We start from the raw sequence: 20,009 nt of genomic DNA, 5'->3' as shown, positions 1-20,009 counted from the left end.
CAGAAGGTAGATTCTGGCTCCAGCAGATTTTCATGTGTGTGGTCTGTTACACACACACACACACACACACAATGGAATTCTATGCCTCCATCAGAAAGAATGACATTGCCCCATTTGTTAGGAAATGGAAAGGCTTGGAAAAAATTATATTAAGTGAAGTAAGCCAGGCCCAAAGAAACATAGGTCCCATGGTTTCCTTTATCTGCAATAACTAGTATATGTTTGGGACAAGCAGAAACGGTCAAAAGCTATGTACCTATGACCAGATAAGATGATGCTAAGCGAAATGAACCCCAAGACAGGGACACAAGTGGTTTTCTCTTTCTTACTGTTGTTTTTAATGTACTTATAATGTACATTAAATGTACATGTGTGATTTTTTGTTTCTTTGTATGTTCTTGCCCCATGGTGTAACCCCTGTTTTCACTGTATTTGATTCCGGTGCTCTGCATCTTGTATACACATTTTTCTAATTTGGGGAGGGGAAGGGAAAAAACAAAATGCTGAAATAAGGATACAGGCTGACCCATTGAAACAATGAGACATATACAAGACCCTATGTTGAAAACGAACTTTACAACTTTGGGGTGGGGAGGGAGGAGGTGGGGAGGGAAGGGATGGTAGGGGAAAAACAAAGGAGGAGGTAACCACACTCGATGGGAAATAGACTCATGACCTTGCTCATGTAACTGTAACCCCTCTGTAGTATCTTTACAATAAATCATATAAGTTTTAAAGGGGGCAGGGATGGCAAACAAATGGAGAGAGAAAGGGTGGGAGGATGTGATCCTCATTTTTAATGTCCGTGGAACCCGGGAACTTAGGGGAGGGGTGGGGCGGGGCGAGCTGGGGGAGAAGATTGGAAGGGAAGGCACGAATCAAGATACTTCACCCTCCCACGCCGCCACAGTGAATGGAAACCTTCCATACAGCTACCTAAAGATAATGTTTAAGAAGAAATGTTTAAAAATCATGGGGAAGAATCTGAAGGCTCGATTTTCCCACCCCTTGGGCCTACCACCCTGACAGGGTTCATTTGCCTGTTTGGCATCAAACTCTGGGCAGCCCAGGCCCTGAGTTCAAGTCCCACGACCAACCCCCCCAAAAAAAGTTTTAATAGCAAAGACAATGCAGTGGTGTGGGAACGAACGAACAAATGAATGAATGAATGAATCAGTTCCAACACTATTGATCACCAGGTAAAGGGGAAACCATTCAGTGCATGGTGTGGGGAAAAAATCAGAGAAAGAAAAGGATTCAAATACAATAAGGAGAACTTAACTTTTAAGAGAAACGGGGCTGGGTGTCTTTTAAATAGCTATACAAATGGCAAGTTGTTTTGTTGTTGTTGTTTGGGCTGGGTTTGGGGCCTGAACTCAGGGCCTGGGAACAGACCTTGAATTTCTTTTCCTCAAGGCGGGTGCTCTACCACTTGAGCCACAGTTCCACTTCTGTTTTTCTAGTGGTTAGAGATCAGAGTCTCACAGACATTCCTGCCCAGGCTGGCTTCGAACCACAGTCCTCAGATCTCAGCCTCCTGAGTAGCTGGGATGACAGGCGGGAGCCACTGATACCCGGCTACAGATGGAAAGTTCTTTAAATAGGCCCAGAAAAAGAAAAAAAAAAAGCACAACCCATGGAGCGAAAGAGTAGTCGATTTTATTACATTAAAGTTAACTGCTTTGCAACAAAAGATATTCAATATTTCCCCACAATCTGGGAGGCGTTATATTTAACTCATAGAAGCAAGACAAATTAAAAACCATATTTTAATCAAGTACTCTCATAAATCCTTCAGACAACCTCACAGGGGGAAAAAAAATGAGCAGCACCCCTTCCCCACGAAGTTATCCTAAGGAGATGAAATATAAACAGACCACACACATGAAAATCTGCTGGAGCCAGAAGCTAGCTTCTGTGTTCTAGAGAACACTGAGGAAGCCATTTCTCCTTGGTTTGTTTTTTGTCAGTCATGGGGCTTGAACTCTGGGCCTGGGCGCTGTCCCTCAGCTCTTCAGCTCAAGGTGAGCTCTCTTACCACTTGAGCCACAGCACCACTTCTGGTTTTCTGAGTGGTTTATTGGAGATAACAGTCTCGCGGACGTTCCTGCCTGGGCTGGCCTTTACCAGTGATCCTCAGATCTCAGCCTCCTGAGTAGCTGGGATGACAGGCGTGAGCCACCAGTGCCCTGGCTTGTATAGTTTTATTTTAAGCAGTACACTGAGCACTGGGGAAAGTCAGAACACAGAAGGGACTGGCACATATCTGGGTTTGTCAAGAAAGGCTTTTATTTTTTTGCTGCTCCTAGGCCTTGAACTCAGGGCCTGGGCACTATCCCTGAGCCTCTCTGTGCTCAAGGCTGGTGCTCGACCACTTGAGCCACAGCGCCACTTCTGGCTTTTTCTGCTTATGTGGTGCTGAGGAATCAAACCCAGGGCCTCATGCATGCTAGGCAAGCGCTCTACCACTGAGCCACCTTCCCAGCCCAAGGCTTTTCTGATGACAGGAAAAGTCTCTGCAGAGACCAGAGTCCAATCCTGATCATTCATTTCTCTCTCCATACGTATCTGCTTACCACTCATTGATCCGTCAAAGAGCTTGGAGGGTGGCGGGAAGTTTGGTGATTGACCCATCCCAGGTGAAACATAAATTGCTCATTTCACCTCTTGACTGATGTTTAATAAATCTGGGCCTTGAAGAGGATTAAGCTACTTGCTGAATTCATTTATCAAACTGAACACTAGGTTTCCTCCCCCCCCCCCCAATCCCAGGCTACAAATCCCAATGAAACTTTGAAAGAATAATCTTTTCCAGATCTTTCCCAGCCCAGCTCCAGGGAGGAAAATCAACACAGTGACGAGTGTTAGATAATCTACACTCTGAGCAGACGCTGCTAGATCTTTCTTCCACATAACAGCTTTAAAAAAAACAAAAATCAGGGCTGGGCAGGTGGCTCAGTGGTAGAGTGCTTGCCTAGCATGCATGAAGCCCCGGGTTCAATCCTCAGCTCCACATACACAGAAAAAGCCAGAAGTGGCGCTGTGGCCCTAGTGGTAGAGCGCTAGCCTTGAGCCAAAGAATCTCAGGGACAGCGGCCAGGCCCTGAGTTCAAGACCCAGAACTGGAAAAAAAAAAAAAAAACCTAAAACACACACACACACACACACACACACACACACACACACACACACACACACACACACACACACCACACACACACATACCCCACTCCAATTTCCTCCATCTCATTCAAAGAACATCCACTCACAGGATTGTCTTTCACACAACTACTAGAGGTTGTCTTTATTGTGTTTTCGTTGGTCATGGGGCTTGAACTCAGGCCCTGGATGTCCCTGAGCTCTTTTGCTCAAGGCTTGAGCCACAGCTCTACGTTCGGCTTTTTGAGTGGTTCATTACGACAGAAGAGTCTCACTCTACTGTGTGGGCTGGCTTCAAACTGCGATCCTCAGATCTCAGCCTCCTGAATAGCTAGGATGACAGGCGGGAGCCACCAGCACCTGGCTTTTTAAAAACAATATTTTTACAAGGGCGACCGACCTTCTCCATGTTGTAAAAAGAACGAATCCATAGCTCACTGACCAGAAGGAGATGTCAAATGGTCTGCTCTGAACAGAAACAAATGGACTTTGCTCACATTCTCAGCCCAGAGACCCTTACACTGTGAGCAGGCCCAGTCTCGATGGGACCCCCTCCTGCCTTTCCATCTCCCTCTCTCCCTGGCCTGTGTGCAGCCTGGGGTTTGCCATCCTAAGGCCTCAGGGGTGTTTTCACTCAAATATCCACCCTCGCGTGAAATGTTCCAGAACCTTCCTTGTGCATTTTTTTCCCGTGACATTTTTCTCGCCCCACTCTTCCTGAGAGACGTGGCCTGGGACCCTGCTCTTTGTGGCACCTGAAAGTCAGGCCACCCAGCTGCCATGTTGTTCTTCCCCTTTCTGAAACAAAGGGCATGTCTGTTGATTGGAAAGCCTGAGGGGGCTTTAAGCCGAATGTCATCGAGACTGCATGAAAACAGCCCATGGTGTCTCCAAATTCCCTTCCTTCTAACTTCACACAATCCCTACTTTTGAATTCCCCAAATCAAATTTCACCTCGTTTACCCAAAGGAACACAAACCAGGCTATACTAAAGCCACCAGCACAACCATGTCCACTGCAGTATTGTTTACCGTAGCTAAGATATGGAACCAACCCAGGTGCCCCTCAGGAGATGAATGGATCAAGATGATGTGGTGTATATACACAATGGAATTCTATGCCTCCATCAGAAAGAATGACATTGCCCCATTTGTTAGTAAATGGAAAGACTTGGAAAAAATTATATTAAGTGAAGTAAGCCAGGCCCAAAGAAACATAAGCTCCATGGTTTCCCTCGTTTGTAATCATTAGCAGACGGATAACTATGTACATGTGACCATATAAGATGATGCTAAGCAAAATGAACTCTAAGGTATAGAAACAAGAGGGTTTTGTTGTTGTTGTTGTTATTGTTTTTAATGTACTGTTTATTTTTCTTTCATCTTTTTTTTTCCTTTGGTTTATCTCCTGTTGTCACTGTTTTTTATACTGGTACACTGTGTCTTGCACATATGTTTGTCTGATTTGGGGAAGGGAAGAGGAATCTCAGAAATGGTGACACAAAGGACAAAGGTTGAACCAATTAATAACAATATTCACAAGACATTATACTGGAAATGAATTTTACAACTTGGGGATGGGGGAAGTCGGGGGCGGGGGAGGAAAATGGGAGAAAAACAGGGGACGAGGAAACACTATTCAACAAGAAATGTACTTACGTAACCGTAACCCCTCTGTACATCACCTTGACAATAAAGTTAAATTTAAAAATTTCACCACCTCCTTTCATCCTTGGAAAGTTCTAGCTTCTAATCCTTGAATCATTGCACTAGAAAAGGTAGGGCCGCGTTTATCAGTTCTGATCATCTTGTGAGCCAGCATTGAGTCCCATGGCTATTGTTTCCTGTGAAAAGCAATTTTATTTACATACTATTTCTCCTCCATTCTTGTAGCTCTGGGAGCTATGTTCCAAGACCAATATCCATTCATTCCTACGAGGAAGACCAAAGCACTAGAATCCAAAGCTAATAAATGGCAGGACCAGAACTTAGACCCTGGTCAGAGCCTGGGCAAGAAAAGTCCTTGAGGTTCCACTGAGAAAATAACGAGCAAAAAGTCAGCCTGGAAGCGTGGTTCAAGTGGTGGAACACCAAATGAACAAGCCAGCCCTGGGTTCAAAGCCCAATGCCAGAAAAAGAAAACAAAAGAAAGGCAAAGAAAAGAAAAGGTTCTCTTGAATGAGGATCTAGTTACAGACTGGCTTATTACAGAACCATAAGTCTTGCACATGTAGTGAAAACAGAAGGAAGAGTAGAGTAGTGGGAAAATAAATGGGTCAGGAGGAAGTGGAGCTCAAAGTGGTAGAGTGCTAGCCTTGAGCAAAAAAGCTCAGAGACCAACACCTAGGCCCTGAGTTCAAGCCCCAAGAAGCGACAACCAAAAAAAAAAACAAAATTGGTCAGGAAATGATAAGTTTTAATCTGGGCAGTAGAACAGTAGGTATTTATTTATTCTGTACACTTCATAAAGGTTTCCATTTTTCTTTTCTTTTTTTGTGCTAATACTGGGGTTTGAACTCAGGACCTGGGCGCTGTCCCTCAGCTCTTCAGCTCAAGGCTGGTGCTCTACCACGTGAGCCACAGCTCCACTTCCAGTTTTCTGGTGGTTCATTGGAGATGAGACTCTCACAGACTTTCTTTCCCGGGCTGGCTTTGAACCGTGATCCTCAGATCTCAGCCTCCTGAGTAGCTGGAATGACAGGCGGGAGCCACTAGCACCTGGCTCAATTTTTTTCTAGAATAAATTAAATTTCATTGACTGACAAAAACCAACTTCTACTCAGCAACAAGTGTGCAAATTGCACGTGTTCTAATGCATAGCCAAGACAAGGGGATGGGAAATGAGAAAAGAAGGAAAACAGTCCAAAAAAGATGCATGTCAGAAAAAGAGAAGTTCAGGAAAGTAACATAGCGCCACAAATACAAGCAAAAGAAAACTCCAGAGGCAAAGTCTGACTTGTGAAATTACATCACCACCTTGTGGCCTGTTTCGGTATTACCCCAAACTCTTCCTCCTGATCTACAACTGTAACTATTTGTGTGTGTGTGTGTGTGTTGTGTGTGTTGTGCCTTTAATTACCCATGTGTAACTTCATTAAAGGGAAAACCTAGCTTCTATCTAATTTGTGACAGAAACAACTTCCTCCTCCTCCCCTTCTTCCCCCTCCCCCTTCCTCCCCCTCCTCCCCCTCCTCCTCCTCTTCCTTCTCCTCCTCCTCCTCCTCCTTCTCTCCTTCTTTCTCCTCCTCCTTCCTTCTTCTTCCCTCCTGATCCTCCTCCTCCTCCTCCTCCTCCTCCTCCTCCTCCTCCTCCTCCTCCTCCTCCTTCTCCTTCCCCTCCTCCCCCTCCTCCTCCTCCCTCTGTACAGGTACTGAGACTTGAACTTATGTCTGGGCGCAGTCCCTGAGCTTTTTTATTCAAGGCCAGCACTCTACCACTTGAGTCACAGCGCCACTTCCAGCTTTATGGGGATTCTTTGGAGATAAGAGTCTTGTGGAGGGTCAGGGTCTGGGCCAAGGCGTGGCTGGCATCATGTCCAGCCGCGAGGGTGGCAAGAAGAAGCCCCTGAAGCAGCCCAAGAAGCAGGCCAAGGAGATGGATGAGGAAGACAAGGCCGTCAAGCAGAAACAGAAAGAGGAGCAGAAGAAACTCGAGGAGCTGAAAGCGAAGGCCGCGGGGAAGGGGCCCCTCGCCACAGGTGGAATTAAGAAATCTGGCAAAAAGTAAGCTGTTTGTTGTCCCTGAGATGATGGTGACCCTTGATTCCATTCCTATTCAACATCTGGATTTCCTGTCGTAACATTTCTGCCACCTATAGGTAGAATGAAGTTTTGTCTAGGACTCTGAACATTAAGAACAACCTTTAAAAAAAAATCCTACAGTGGCTCAGTCTCTAGTTTGTCAGCCATTGTGTCAGCCATTGCTACCTCAGCTGTAAATATCAAGTAAATCCAGCCTAAGTTCCTGCCAGAGTCTGCTCTTTGTTCTACTCTTGCATTCTGTATCGTCTTGAAAGTAAACCAACTCATTTAAAAGGCAAAAAAAAAAAAAAAAAAAAAAAGAGTTTCGTGGACTTTATTTTCTGGGCTGGCTTTGAACCTTGATCCTCAGATCTCCGCCTCCTGAGCTGGTAGGATGACAGGCGTGAGCCACCGCACCGGGCTGTCAGAAGCCCTCTAGACTTGCTTTACTACTTCGAGATTCGCTTTCACTTGCCACAAGACTCAATGTCTACTAAGCTTTGTCTTCCCGATGTTTCTATTTTACGTATTTGGGGTCAGCCCCCAGGATTGGCATTTCATGAACAAATCCTGTCCCTCCCACCCCCTCAAGGCCTTATGATTGCTCAGCTGCTACTCTACCACTTGATCCACGCCTCCAGGTGAGCTTTTTGCTGATTATTTTAGAGAGGGGGTTCTCACAGATCTTTTTTTGTAGGGGGGGCCTGACTGGCTTTAAACGGCGATCCTCAGATCTCAGCCTCCTGAGTCGCTGGGATGACAGGCAGGAGCCACGGGCGCCCGGCTTTCCCTTGGTTATTATCTTAAATTCCTCTCCCCTCCAGTGTAGTGGACAGCCCTGTCACCAGCGACCATCTCACCTTATTTAACTCCGTCTCCAAATCCACATCTGACCGCAGGCCTCTGCTTAGTGTCTCCCATTTCTATTTGGCTGGTGGCTCCCGCCTGTCATCCCAGCTACTCGGGAGGCTGAGATGTAAGGATCAAGGTTCAAGGCCAGCCCAGGCAGGAAAGCCCGTGAGACTCTGATTTCCAGTGAACCACCAGAAAACCACAAGTGGCGCTGTGGCTCAAGTGGTAGAGCACCAGCCTTGATTGAGCTCAGGGACAGCGCCCAGGCCCTGAGTTCAAGTCCCAGGCCTGGCACACAAAAAACAAGCCTAAATAAAACAAATAATCAAATTCAGGAGAGGTGGCGTGGCTGGATGGTTCTGTCTGGACGTGCGTTCGATCCCTAGAACTGCCGCTCCCACCCGAGACTCAGGAAACCAACGCCATCCATCCACCCGTCCACAGGCACAGACGGCGGCCGCCACGCGCGGGGAGAACTGCGAACACGCGCAGCAGAGTCGCCACGGGGCCTGGGGCGGGTCTGACCGCTCGAGAGCCTTGACTTCCCGTGAACATATACTGCCCAAAGAAGAAGGAAGAGGAGAAAGAAGAGGAGGAAGGAAGAAGGAAAGGAAGGGGAAAGGAAGAGGAGGAAAAAGGAAGAGGAGGAGGAAGTGGAGGAGGAGGGGAGGAAGAAAAGTTGAAAGGAGGAGGAAGGAAGAGAAGGAGGAAGAAGGAAGAAGAGGAGGAGGAAAAGGAAGAGGAAGAAGGGAAAGGAAGAGGAAGACAATGAGGAGGGAGGGAGAAGAAAGGAGGAGGGAGGGAGAAGAAAGGAGGAGGGAGGGAGAAGAAAGGAGGAGGAAGAGGAGAGGAGGAGAGGGGGAAGGAGGAAAATGAGAAGGGAGGAGGAAGAGGAAGAAGAGAAGGAAAAGGAGGAAGAGAGAATAATACAAAGAGCCAGGCGTGGTAAGGAACTGAGAGGCGCAAGCCATGGAGGAGAACACGGGCAGGGGTGTGGAGGAGCGGGCAGGGGTGTGGAGGGGGCGGGCAGGGGTGTGGAGGGGGCAGGGGTGTGGAGGGGCGGGCAGGGGTGTGGAGGGGCGGGCAGGGGTGTGAAGAGGGCGGGCAGGGGTGTGGAGGGGGCAGGGGTGTGGAGGGGGCAGGGGTGTGGAGGGGTGGGCAGGGGTGTGGAGGGGGCAGGGGTGTGGAGGGGCGGGCAGGGGTGTGGAGGGGGCAGGGGTGTGGAGGGGCGGGCAGGGGTGTGGAGGGGGCATGGTGGGTCAGAGGTGAAGGAACCTTGCACCTGCAGGTCAGGCTGGCCTGGGAGGAAGGAGGGGTCGGTCACATCACCCCACTGCCAACCCCACCCGCACACTGGGGCCCAGAGAATTCTCCACCCTGGCAGGACTCAGGATCTCCCTCACCCCCCACCCCGATCTGCCCAGACCTAGGCTCCCCTCCCCTGAGCCCCGGGGTCCAGGGGGCTCCCCAAGTGTAGGAATGTTCTTAAACCGGATTTCACCCCCAAAATCTCCCACTGGAATTTGTGGGTGGGCACGGGAGGGACCAACTGGGGGAGAGCCAGGGAAGGGGGGCAGGGTCCACGGAAGAAACGCGCTCAGGACCTGATGCCACTGTCACCCTCTGCCCATCACCATTAAAAAATCACAATTAAAAAATTCAACACAGCATGGGGAGTTGGGGGGGGGTGTACTCATTACCTGAGGGGTTGGGGGGGATTGTTTATCCATGGTGGGGTTTGAACTCAGGGCCTAGGCACTGTCCCTGAGCTCTTTTGCTCAAGGCTAGCGCTATATAATCTTGAGCCACAGCGCCACATCCAGTTTTCTGGTGGTTTTAATGGGTGATCAGGGTCTCCTGGTCTTTTCTGCCTGGGCTGGCTTTGAACTGCAATCCTCAGATCTCAGCCTCCTGAGTAGCTGGGATGACAGGCGTGAGCCACCGGCAGCAGAGCTGAGACAGACAGACACAGACAGACAGACAGACAGACAGACAGAGATAGAGGGATATAGAGGTGAGCAGAAAGAGATAGATGGAGATATAGATATAAAAAGATAGACACAGACAGACAGACAGTACTGCTATATTCACGTCTGTACCTGCTGGCGTAAATAAAAACAAGAATGGCGTAGACTAGCCACCCTAAGAGAACTGCAATGTGTGAGCTGTAACTAAAGCACAGGAAGGCTGCCGTGAACAGCAAGGGCCATGTGCCATGTCGTACTGAGAACCGAGTCATAGGCGATGGTCGCAGTAAAAGTGGGCGCTTTCCGCGGGGCGGGCTGGCCTCTGTACCCAAGTCTTCCTCAAGAGGGTCCTGGTCTGAACTCAGCCCAGACAGAGACGTGGGTGTGGCTTCTCTCACCACCAAAGAGCCACCAAGAGGAGCAAGCAAGGCCTTGAATGGAAAAGCTCAGGGACAGGGGCTGGGCAGTGGCTCAGGGGGTAGAGCGCTCGCCTTGCATGCATGAGGCTCTGGGTTCGATTCCTCAGCACCCCATCAGCAGAAAAAGCCAGAAGTGGTGCTGTAGCTCAAGTGGTAGAGCGCCAGCCTCAAGCTGAAGAGCTGAGGGACAGCGCCCAGGCCCTGAGTTCAAGCCCCAATAACCATCCCTCTTCCCTTCCCTCCCTCCAAACATACATTTACATGCTACCTTTGAACAGTCTTACATTTCTAAATATCAAAAAACAAGTTGAATTTTAAAATGACGAAGCCGTAGCCACAGGCTGTAGTTAGAACCCAACTTTATTGTTACAACGGATTTTTATTTACAGAATATAAATCTCTTCAAAAAGATACATTCCTTCATCTAATCAATGGTAGAAAGCCTCAGGACAGAAACGAAGGCTCAACTCCACGTGAGGGACTCGAACAGGGGAGAAAGAAGGGCTTCCTTCACCGGCCAGGCCCCCGGACCACCGGGGCGGGGCGCAGGCCTGCGCACCCCCAGAGCAAGGTTCGCGTTCAGTTAGGAAGTCATCAAAATGTACAAATGAAATCTTACACGGGGACACAGGCAACCAACACAGGAGCAAAGGGAAACAACAGAACCAAACCCAACCCAGGAAGTATCTCCATCAGAACGAAGACTGAACAAAAACAAATCTCAGCCGCGCAGTCAGGTCCTTTCCCAGACACAGCCAGGACCCCCCCCCCCTGCCCTCCCCACACCCCCCCCCCCAGGTGCCTGGCTCTGTTCAGTGCCGGGACTACTTTCTAGCACTTCCAGTATATACAAAGCAGCATTATTCTACTAGTTCACATTGGATACACAAAGTCCCCATTCAACACACAGCTAACGTAATGACATTTGTTTGTTTTTCTTTGCACATGGGGTAATACCATGTTTTTTTCTTCCTTGGAACACAGTATTCTTTTGAAAACTTCAAATACTTCGTGTCATGGAAACTTGACCCAGCCAAAGGAAAAAGCTCGGGGCGGAGAGACACCAAACGTTTCTTCTTTGCACATTTCGTGGGCTACCCACGAGCAAGGAGACCGCTTTGCATTCAACACTGGCTTCAGGATGGTACGACTCAGCTTTGAGCACCACGGCTAGAACCACAGCAAGCAGAGCAAGTACTCCGTCTCCTCTGCTGCTTTCTGGATGGTTTATGTAGGAGCCGGGTTCCAAATCTCTCTCTGAGCTCCTTACTGTTTTGAAATGTAACTAATGCAAAGGAAGTCTGCGATTCCCATCAGCTAGGGTTCGTTTTTGACCCTTCCTCTTCACTTGCTTGGACTACAGTTTGTGATGCTTCCGTTTCTTGTTTTTCTAAGCCGCCATCTAGTGTTTTATTGAAATGACCCATGGTATGCACAAAATCCATGAGTAAGAGAACCAAAAAGTGAGATGGAGAAGGATTTAGGGAGAAAGATAAAGTATTCTAACAGTTCTCTCACGTCAGTAGTATTCTAAGTACACATACAGAATAAGAGAGGGAAAAAGGAAACAACAACAAAAAAAAAACTTCAGGAAAAGAGTTGGATTCCCCAGGTGTGAAATGGTTTATAGGGTTGATCAACAGCACTGTTGGTTCTAGTCCAAGTCAGTCAGATATTCATTCTCTCTGTCATGTTTTGAACCCGCAATGAACATTTCCGTGTTAACAAAAAAAAAAAAAAAAAAGTGTAAGGAAAAAAAATACCTTAACTCATTATGTGAGAAATCTTCACTGATTTCATTTTTCAAGTATTCCGAGTCGGGCAAAAGCCCCCCAAGAATAATCCCGGAGCCGTGCACCAGAGAGGTTACCCAAAATGGAGGGGAAATGCCTTTGAATCTGCTTTAAGGCGGCACGCCCAGCCCGCAGGGAGCCAGCACCCAGGTGGCCGGGCCTCATCCCATCCTGCGCACCCCAACCTGCAGCGCACCTCAACTCCCCACGCAGCAGCCTGCAGGAGGAAATCCTTCTGACCAAAGGGGGAGGGAAGAAAATCAGAGCGAGTCCCTGCAGCACAGAGAACGCTGTCTTCCCACACACATTCTTGTCTCTGTGTGCAATGGTGGCCGAAGTCCTTCAAGTCACGCCCCGGACAGTTTTCCTCCGACCAGCCACCGCTGAGCTTGCCAGCTGCGGCCTGATGCATTTCTGATCAGACGTGTGGCGTCTGCATGGGTTTATCGCGCAGTGTGGAGCAGCACAAAGGCAATTCAGAGCGGGTCAAGCCAACAGTAGTCTAGTTACGTTATGAGATCAGGATCACAAGAAATGGGACGGAGGCTAACCAAAGCAAAATGGATTTTTTTGGGGGGGTGGGGGAGGAAATGTTTGTCATTGAGATTTTCCCCGCCTTTTATTTCCGTTGATGTGCACGCGGCTTAAGGCTGCGTTGTCTTTTGCAGATCTTTGCAGATTTACTCAAGGGATGGGGGGTGTGGCATTTCACACTGAATTTCAAGGGGTCTTGGGGGGTGGGGTTAGTAAACATGAACATCTTACAAATAGGACAAGGTCACGAGACTTCAGTCTGCAGTGGTGCACTTGCACGTTCCATTTCCACGGAGCCTGCGATCCAAGGAAGCCCAGCTCTTCCTCTTCACATCTGTATCTCGCCTCGGGGCGGCGCTGGGGGGCAGGCAGAAGCTGAGGAACACGGCGGCCGGCCCTGGGTTCCAGTTGCTCTTCCTGGGCCGCCACGCTGCGGGCCACTTCGGGTCTGGGTCATTTCCTGACAGAGTTAAGAAGTCCAAGGAGAGGAAGAGCGTGCAGACGGGCCGGGGCCCGTCCGCTAGACAGACAGAACGCACACTCATTTACAGGGCTTCCTTATTCACACTGGTGCTATGTACACTCTGGGCGGGCCAGGCTGATGAGTTTTGTGCTCCTAGCGACCTCGAGGGGTCGGGGATGCAGGATGGGTCACAGCCACACGGGGCGGGTGTTCCCAGAAAGAGGGAGGGTGTGCACAAGTGTGCAAGGAGCCGGGCGGGGAGGGGGGACATGGGGTTTTGCTTGTGAAAGCATCCAGGCCACCGCGGTGCGCGCCCAGGGCCCGTGCCCTGGGGCACACGTGCGTGTTCGCAGGGACTGAGTCTGAGTAAGGCATTGGAGTTCCTCAGCGTGAATGGAGAAGGCAGCTGACAGCTTACGAAGCACGGGCCAGGCCAGCAGCTGACGTCGGGGTGCTGCGCAGACGTAAGGTGTCGAGGATCCCTGAACCCTCCTGCCCAGTCTGCACAGCCTTCGGACAGCCGGCCGGCACGGGGGGGCAGCGGGGGGGCCCTGGGGTGCCGGCACGCTCATGCCCGGTGGTCCTCGCGGAGCCCTGCAGCAAGCCATACCAGCAGCGGCTCAGGGAGTCTCTGTTCAGCACAGCTTGAAGGAAACATACAAGGCAAGGCAAAATGACCCCCCCCCCCCGAACTTCTCCAAGATAATCGACTCCTACTTTAAAGGCAGGAAGCAGAGAATCAAGAACATTCTATCCTCTTGTATTCCTTGTTTCTGTAAGGTAACCATTGTGGTTTAAGTAATCAAAGATTTTTGTCTAGCTTTATCAATAAATAAGTGAGAGAGAGAGAGAGAGAGAGAGAGAGAGAATTCTATCTTCATTTTTCTAGAATCATCTTCCAGCCAGGTGAAATCTCTACCCACTGCAAATGTGTACGCTCACTTTTGACATGGCAAAAAAAAAAAAAAAAAAAAAAAGCTGTGATTTAATTGGTTCCATTCAGTTAATCAACTAGGCAGATTTTATTGATCTTACAGTAATGTGGTTTATATATATATTAAAAAAAAGCAAACATTGTTAAGGTTGGGGAGGTAGAGAGCAAATCTTGGTCTAACACTGTTCAAAGACACACACATACTGGGGGACTCCACGTGGACGAACCAGAAGGTACCATGGGAAGTGGCCTTGTGAGTGTCTGTCTGTCCTTCCTTCATCAGCTTTAAACGCCATGAGCTAGTGCCGGCACTGGAAAGTGCTTGTCTGGGCCCTTCCGCTGGGACCCCGGGAGTGGTGATCTGCTCTAAGCCAGCTCTGCGCGGGTGCACTCCCGTGCCAAAGAGCGAGCTGGCTCCACAGGCTCCAGCAGCACCGCCCGGGCGGGCGGGCGGCTGAAAACCCTCCCTGTCTTGCGCTAGCCAAGTAGAACCACACTGCAACAGAAGCAAGGCGGTCGCCACCACGCAAGCCCTCCCGCGTCAGTTATTTCTGCATCCTTCACATTCTCTCACTTGTCAGATTGGAGATGTGCAAGATCAACGTGTAAGTAAATGGTCCTTGTCATCATTTGCTCATCTAAGCCAGAGCCAGCGTACAACGGGAAACCCCAACACACACACACACACACACACACACACACACACACACACAGAGTCACCCGAACGGCACCCCTCCTGTTTGCCAGTACAATCAGCAGTGCCAGCCGTTATTGGAAAGTCAAACACAATCTCCAGAGAAGCAAGCACGTTTTGGTGACAAGTCGTTTGGTAAGGTAAAGAGTTTGAAAACAAGTAGGACCCAGCGACATTTCACAGTTGAAATCGTTACTTCACCCCGAGTTTGGCACTCGGTCCCATGTCTCCAAGAAACATTTACACCACCACATAGACAGGAGACAAGTGCATCCTACGTTGTATTTCCCAAAGAAGAGGTAAATGTCCAACAGTTCCTTCAAAAGGCTGTCCTCAGCCCCCGGCAGAGACGGAGAACACATCTCTTCCTAAACAGGTGCTTTGTCTGCGCCAGGCCTGGCGTTGGTGGGCTAAGTGATTCACTGCACAGAGCAGAGCTCACACCACCACCAAGACCGCTCCTCTAAAAATGAGCCTTCTACACAGAGCCACAGAAATGTGTGTTTCTCTAGAACATTCTAGAACGTTCTAGAACGTTCTCTTGCATACACTCGCCGCACAGGTGACACGTGAGCGCGGTCACGCTCGGGTTTGAGTCGCAGTGAGTCACTCACCTCTGACACAGAGCGATGGGGGGGAGAGGGAGGCGCCCCCCCCCGCCCCCCGCCCCGGGGCCACGCCGGCCGGGACAGCCCCGCGTCTAGCTCTTGGCATCCTTGAGTCCGAGTTTAAAAACAGATTGTTTTAGAGGCATAATTTGTAAAGCAACAGAACCAGATTAAATAAGAATTGTAACAAATAGTGGCTTTTTGGAATTTCTTAAGAAAAAAAAAAAAAAAAAGTAGAAGAAGAAGAAGAAAAAGAAAAAGAAACACAACCGAACTCCAGAGCGGCTACTTGAGAACAGTGCGGTCTCGCCCCTGCTCGGGCACGCCCAGCGCCATCACCTCCGGCTTCATCTTAAAGTACTGCTTAAAACGGACGATGGCGTACCTAGAGGGGAAACAGCCAGTCAAAGCCTCTCCCAGCGCCTGGGCCCCCTGCGCCCCCCGGTGGACGGCCGCGGGCTGACCGCGCATGCCCGGCCCTGGCCAGGCCCCCCCCCCCCCCGCCCCCCCACAGCATTCACAGCCCACAGGGCAGCCGACCAGGAAGGTACTCACCCGAGGAAATCAAACTCGATAGTGGAGTACTTGGCTTGAATCAAGGCCCACAAGCCCCAGAAGAAATGCGAAGCCTTAAGAGGAAGAGAAGAAAGTCCAGAGTTAGGATGGTGCGTTTCTTTATAAATCAAATACAAAAGAAAGCAAGCCGGTCTGGTCCCTTCTTCCCGTGCATGGGGGGCATGCACGCACGCACACGGCTTTTTTCCCTCGGTTTTGCCCGCCTCTGGGGACTGGACCCCAAGTCTCGGCGAGGCTGCAGGCTATTCTACTGCCAACGCTGTTTCTACCTTTCTTTCCTTCTCTCTCCCTTTCTTTCTCTTCCTCTCCCTCTCTCCCTCTCTGCTTGGTTACGTCAACTATGGAAAACACACCACACACACACACACACACACACACACACACACACACACACACACGAAGTGCAGTCATTGGACAGGTACAGGTCGCTTCTGTCCAGAGTCAATTGCTTCGAAAATTAGAACCCAGTTTTTTTAGGGGGCAGGGGGCAGGGAAGCAGGAGGCCGCTCACAGGACTTGAACTCAGGGCCTGGGCACTGTCCCTGAGCTCTTGCTCAAGGCTAGCTCTCTACCACTTTGAGCCACAGTGCCACTTCAAGATTTCCAGTGGTTCGATGGAGATCAGAGTCTCAGACTTTCCCGCTTAGGGCTGGCTTCGAACCGTGATCCTCAGATCTCAGCCCCCTGAGTAGCTGGGATGCCAGGCATGAGCACTGATGCCCGGCCAGAACCCAATTTCTGAACCTGCTCAGTACCAGCACTGACAGGCTGGCCTGGAGATCATGACCATCCTGTGCCAGCCGACCCGGGGCCGGGACTATAGGGGACACCACCTTGCCCTGGAGCTTAAGGGGGTTCCTCATGGCTGTGATCACGAACGCGACTCCCAGAGCCTTCTCGACATACAATAGGAAACAAAACCTCAGACACGGTTAGCGTGCTGACACGTGAAGGGGAAGACAGGGGCAACGAAGGGTGGAAAAGGGTTTTATGGGAAAAACTCGGCATGAATCTACAAGGTTCCCTGAACAGAGCAGAGCGTGCCAACGGGTAATGGGCCTTAGGACCTCGGAGGAATTCCTGTGAAATCAGTGTGTGTGTGTGTGTGTGTGTGTGTGTGCGTGTGTGTGTGTCATTTCCCCCTGCCAGGAAATACACAACCACAGATAGGCCGGCCAACAAGAAACAGCTAAGCTTCAGGACGAGGTTTTTAGTTCATCTAAATTCACTACAGTTGAGGACTTCTAAAAACCGGTGACTTTTTGTATTGAAAAACATAACAAGAATAACCATGGGGGGGGGGGAAGGGAACCACAGAAACAGCTCTTCCTTTGTATGTCACCATGCCCGCCGCGCCCCCTGGCGGCTGGCGGGAGTCTCAGGCTGACACAGTCAGGAAGACCACGGATCAGGGGGTCATACTAACTGGGGGGGGGGGGGGGGAGATCTGGGGGTCTGGCTGACACTTTTGTCAAATATGAAAAAGCAGCTAGTCATCTCAATGGGAATAACTGACGGCCCGGGTGCCAATTATCATACTTGCGCCGACACCCCAAAAATAGAAGCGCAAGTGAGGCAGCGTTGATCTGCGGGCCACAGCGTCTCTGTTCAGCACAACACCTTCTCACGGCAACCGTGAGGGCCGCGTGCGTGGCTTTGGGGGGACAGTAGCTGCTGGGCGCTGTCCCTGAACCTTTCACTCAGGGCTGGTGCTCTACCACTTGAACCACAGCTCCACGTCTGACGTGCCCAGTCTGGCGGACCTTCCTGCGGCCTTTCCTCGAGCCTTAGATCTCAGCCTCCTGAGCGGCTGCAATGACAGCCGTGAGCCACCAGCGCCCCGCTGAGTGCGCTTTTTTCTTTTACTCACAGAAAGAAATGGCACTGTTGCTCGACCCCATGAATCAATGTTCTCCAAATCACTACCAATGTGAAAATGGTCAACTGATGCACCGCCGACCCAAGTAAACCATACATGTTAAAGTAACAATGAATGAATGTTCGGATGAAATTCTGTAGCTGAGTGTAAAGAATCTGCCATTTGAGGAGTTTTGACATCGCATCAAAAAGAGACCACACAGCAGCCGGCTGCTTTGCTTGCACCTGTGATCCCTAGCTACTCAGAAGGCTGGCATGTAAGGATCAGGTTCTCCAATTAGTCAGCAAAAAGCCAAAAGTGGAGGTGGGTCAAGTGATAGAGCACTAGCCTTGAATTAAAAAACCAAGCAGGAGTGCGTGGCCTTGAGTTCAAGTCCCAGTACTGGCATAAACACACACGCACATACACACACGCGCGCGCACACACACACACACACACACACACACACACACACACACACACACACACACACACAGTGATCTGAGAAGGTAGGTAGACTACTTCTCTTTCCCAACAACATCTTGTGTGGAGTTATTTTTCTTCCTATACGTCAACTGAGACAGCATGTTACAACAGATGGAAACTACAGGAAATCAAGCCATCTTCTATTAAGAAGCACTGAAGAAATTTGCCAACGTGTAAAATAATGCTATTTTCTCACTCATCTGCTTTTTATTCTGGAAAAAGACTGTTTCACATTCTGAAAACAATATTGATTTTCACATGACTCTTTCCAATATATAGCCTATAGATACTCAATATACTACTTAATATAATGAATATACTTTGTTTATGGTATGGATAAATACATAGTATATATAAGTATGTAATAATATAAGTAATATACTTAATATAAGGACTAATCAAAAAAGGTCAAGACAAAACACTGGTTTAAATCATGAATCGTAGTGTGGAAAACTCGATTCACGTGCATCTACTTTGAGTCCATGTTTGTAACCTCATCCTGAGAATGGAAATGACAAACTGCTTCTCACAATGGTCCTAACCCCAACAGGAGACGGTTCTTTACACAAACAACTACTGAGCGCCACGAGGCCCGGTGCTGGTCGAGGTCCTGGGGATCGCATAGTGAACGGAACCTAAGTTTGTCCTCAAAAGCCAGGTGGAGGCAGGGGCAGCTCTGGGCAGCACATACTCTTCAGTATCTTGAACAAAGCATTTGCACGAGTCAGGCGCCGGCGGCTCCCGCCTGTCATCCTGGCTGCTCAGGAGACTGAGATCTGAGGATCAGGGTTTGAGGCCAGCCTGCACAGAAACGCCTGTGACACTCTTCTCTCAAATCAGCCGGCAGAAAGCTGGAAGTGGAGCTGTGGCTCAGGCGGCAGAGCGCCAGCCTTGAGCAAAAGAGCTCAGGGACAGCGCCCAGGCCCTGAGTTCAAGTCCCAGGACTGGCACAAAAACAAAGCCGCGCAACTCAAAACTAGATGACACATTTCAAATGATCTTACTATGTCCTTTTCCGCACGTTAGCCTTACCAACGCAAACTGGTTGACGTGGATGAAGAGGGTCTCCACGTCGCCGTCCGTGACCTCGGTTCCGAAGCCCTTGAACTCCTGGTAGGCCTCCAGGTAGGCCCGCAGCCACTGTCTCTGCAGCTCTTCATCTGGGTAGAGACTATAGTCTACATCACTCACACCTGCAGAAAGACACACGCACGCTCAACACTGAAGTCACACTCTTCAACATACCTGAACGTCGTCACACTAGCTCTTCATGGATTTTTTTTTTTGTTGATCATGGGGCTTGAACTCAGGGCCTGGGCGCCGTCCCTCAGCTCTTCACTCAAGGCTGGCGCTCTACCACTTTGAGCCATAGCTCCACTTCCGGTTTTCTGGTGGTTCCTTGGAGATAAAGAGTCTCACGGACTTTCCTGCCTGGGCTGGCTTTGAACGGCGATCCTCAGATCTCAGCCTCCTGAGCAGCAGGGATGACAGGCGGGAGCCACCGGCACCAGGCCCACTTTCTGCTTTGCTTGGCGGCTCACCCGTCATCCTGGCTACTCAGAAGGATGAGAGCTAAGGACTGTGGTTAGAAGCCAGCCTAGGCAGGAAGGGCTGTAGGACTCTTATCTCCATCAACCACCAAAAAACTGGAAGTGGAGCTACGGCTTGATTGGTAGAGTGCTAATCTTATAGAAAAAAGGCTAAGGGACAGTATCCAAGCTATGAGTTCAGACCCTAGGACCAGCACGCACACTCACAAAATAGATACTGGAGCTGGGCACTGGTGGCTCATACCTGTCATCCCAGCTACTCAAGAGGCTGAGATCTGAGGATCACAGTTCCAAGCCAGCCCAGACAGGAAAGTCTGTGAGACTCTCATCTCCAATGGATCACCAGAAAACAGGAAGTGGAGCTGTACACTGTACAC

General features: G+C 49.8%; 2 protein-coding genes across 2 annotated transcripts in view; one reads left to right on the top strand and one right to left on the bottom strand.

Moving 5' to 3' along the window:
• The first annotated feature begins 6,661 nt into the window (after positions 1 to 6,661).
• LOC138820131 (translation machinery-associated protein 7-like) lies at positions 6,662 to 7,145 on the top strand. The gene has a single exon (XM_070011841.1). It carries the CDS (start codon positions 6,690 to 6,692, stop codon positions 6,882 to 6,884), a length of 195 nt encoding a protein of 64 aa, XP_069867942.1. The 5' UTR covers positions 6,662 to 6,689; the 3' UTR covers positions 6,885 to 7,145.
• A 4,714-nt stretch (positions 7,146 to 11,859) lies between these two features.
• Etnk1 (ethanolamine kinase 1) overlaps positions 11,860 to 20,009 on the bottom strand; it is a 37,277-nt gene continuing 29,127 nt past the window's right edge. The window contains exons 6-8 of the mRNA XM_070011613.1: positions 19,115 to 19,275; positions 15,718 to 15,791; positions 11,860 to 15,547 (exon numbers count right to left, since the gene is read on the bottom strand). Coding sequence (XP_069867714.1) covers positions 15,448 to 15,547; positions 15,718 to 15,791; positions 19,115 to 19,275 — 335 coding nt within the window. The 3' untranslated portion in view covers positions 11,860 to 15,447. The remainder of the gene's footprint in view (positions 15,548 to 15,717; positions 15,792 to 19,114; positions 19,276 to 20,009) is intronic.

The sequence above is a fragment of the Dipodomys merriami genome, unplaced genomic scaffold (assembly GCF_024711535.1).
Source record: "Dipodomys merriami isolate MVZ:Mamm:240054 unplaced genomic scaffold, mDipMer1.0.p SCAF_84, whole genome shotgun sequence".
Lineage (NCBI taxonomy): Eukaryota > Metazoa > Chordata > Mammalia > Rodentia > Heteromyidae > Dipodomys > Dipodomys merriami.
The sequence above is the reverse complement of the archived record's forward strand: the minus strand, read 5'-3'. Positions and strand labels throughout refer to the sequence as shown.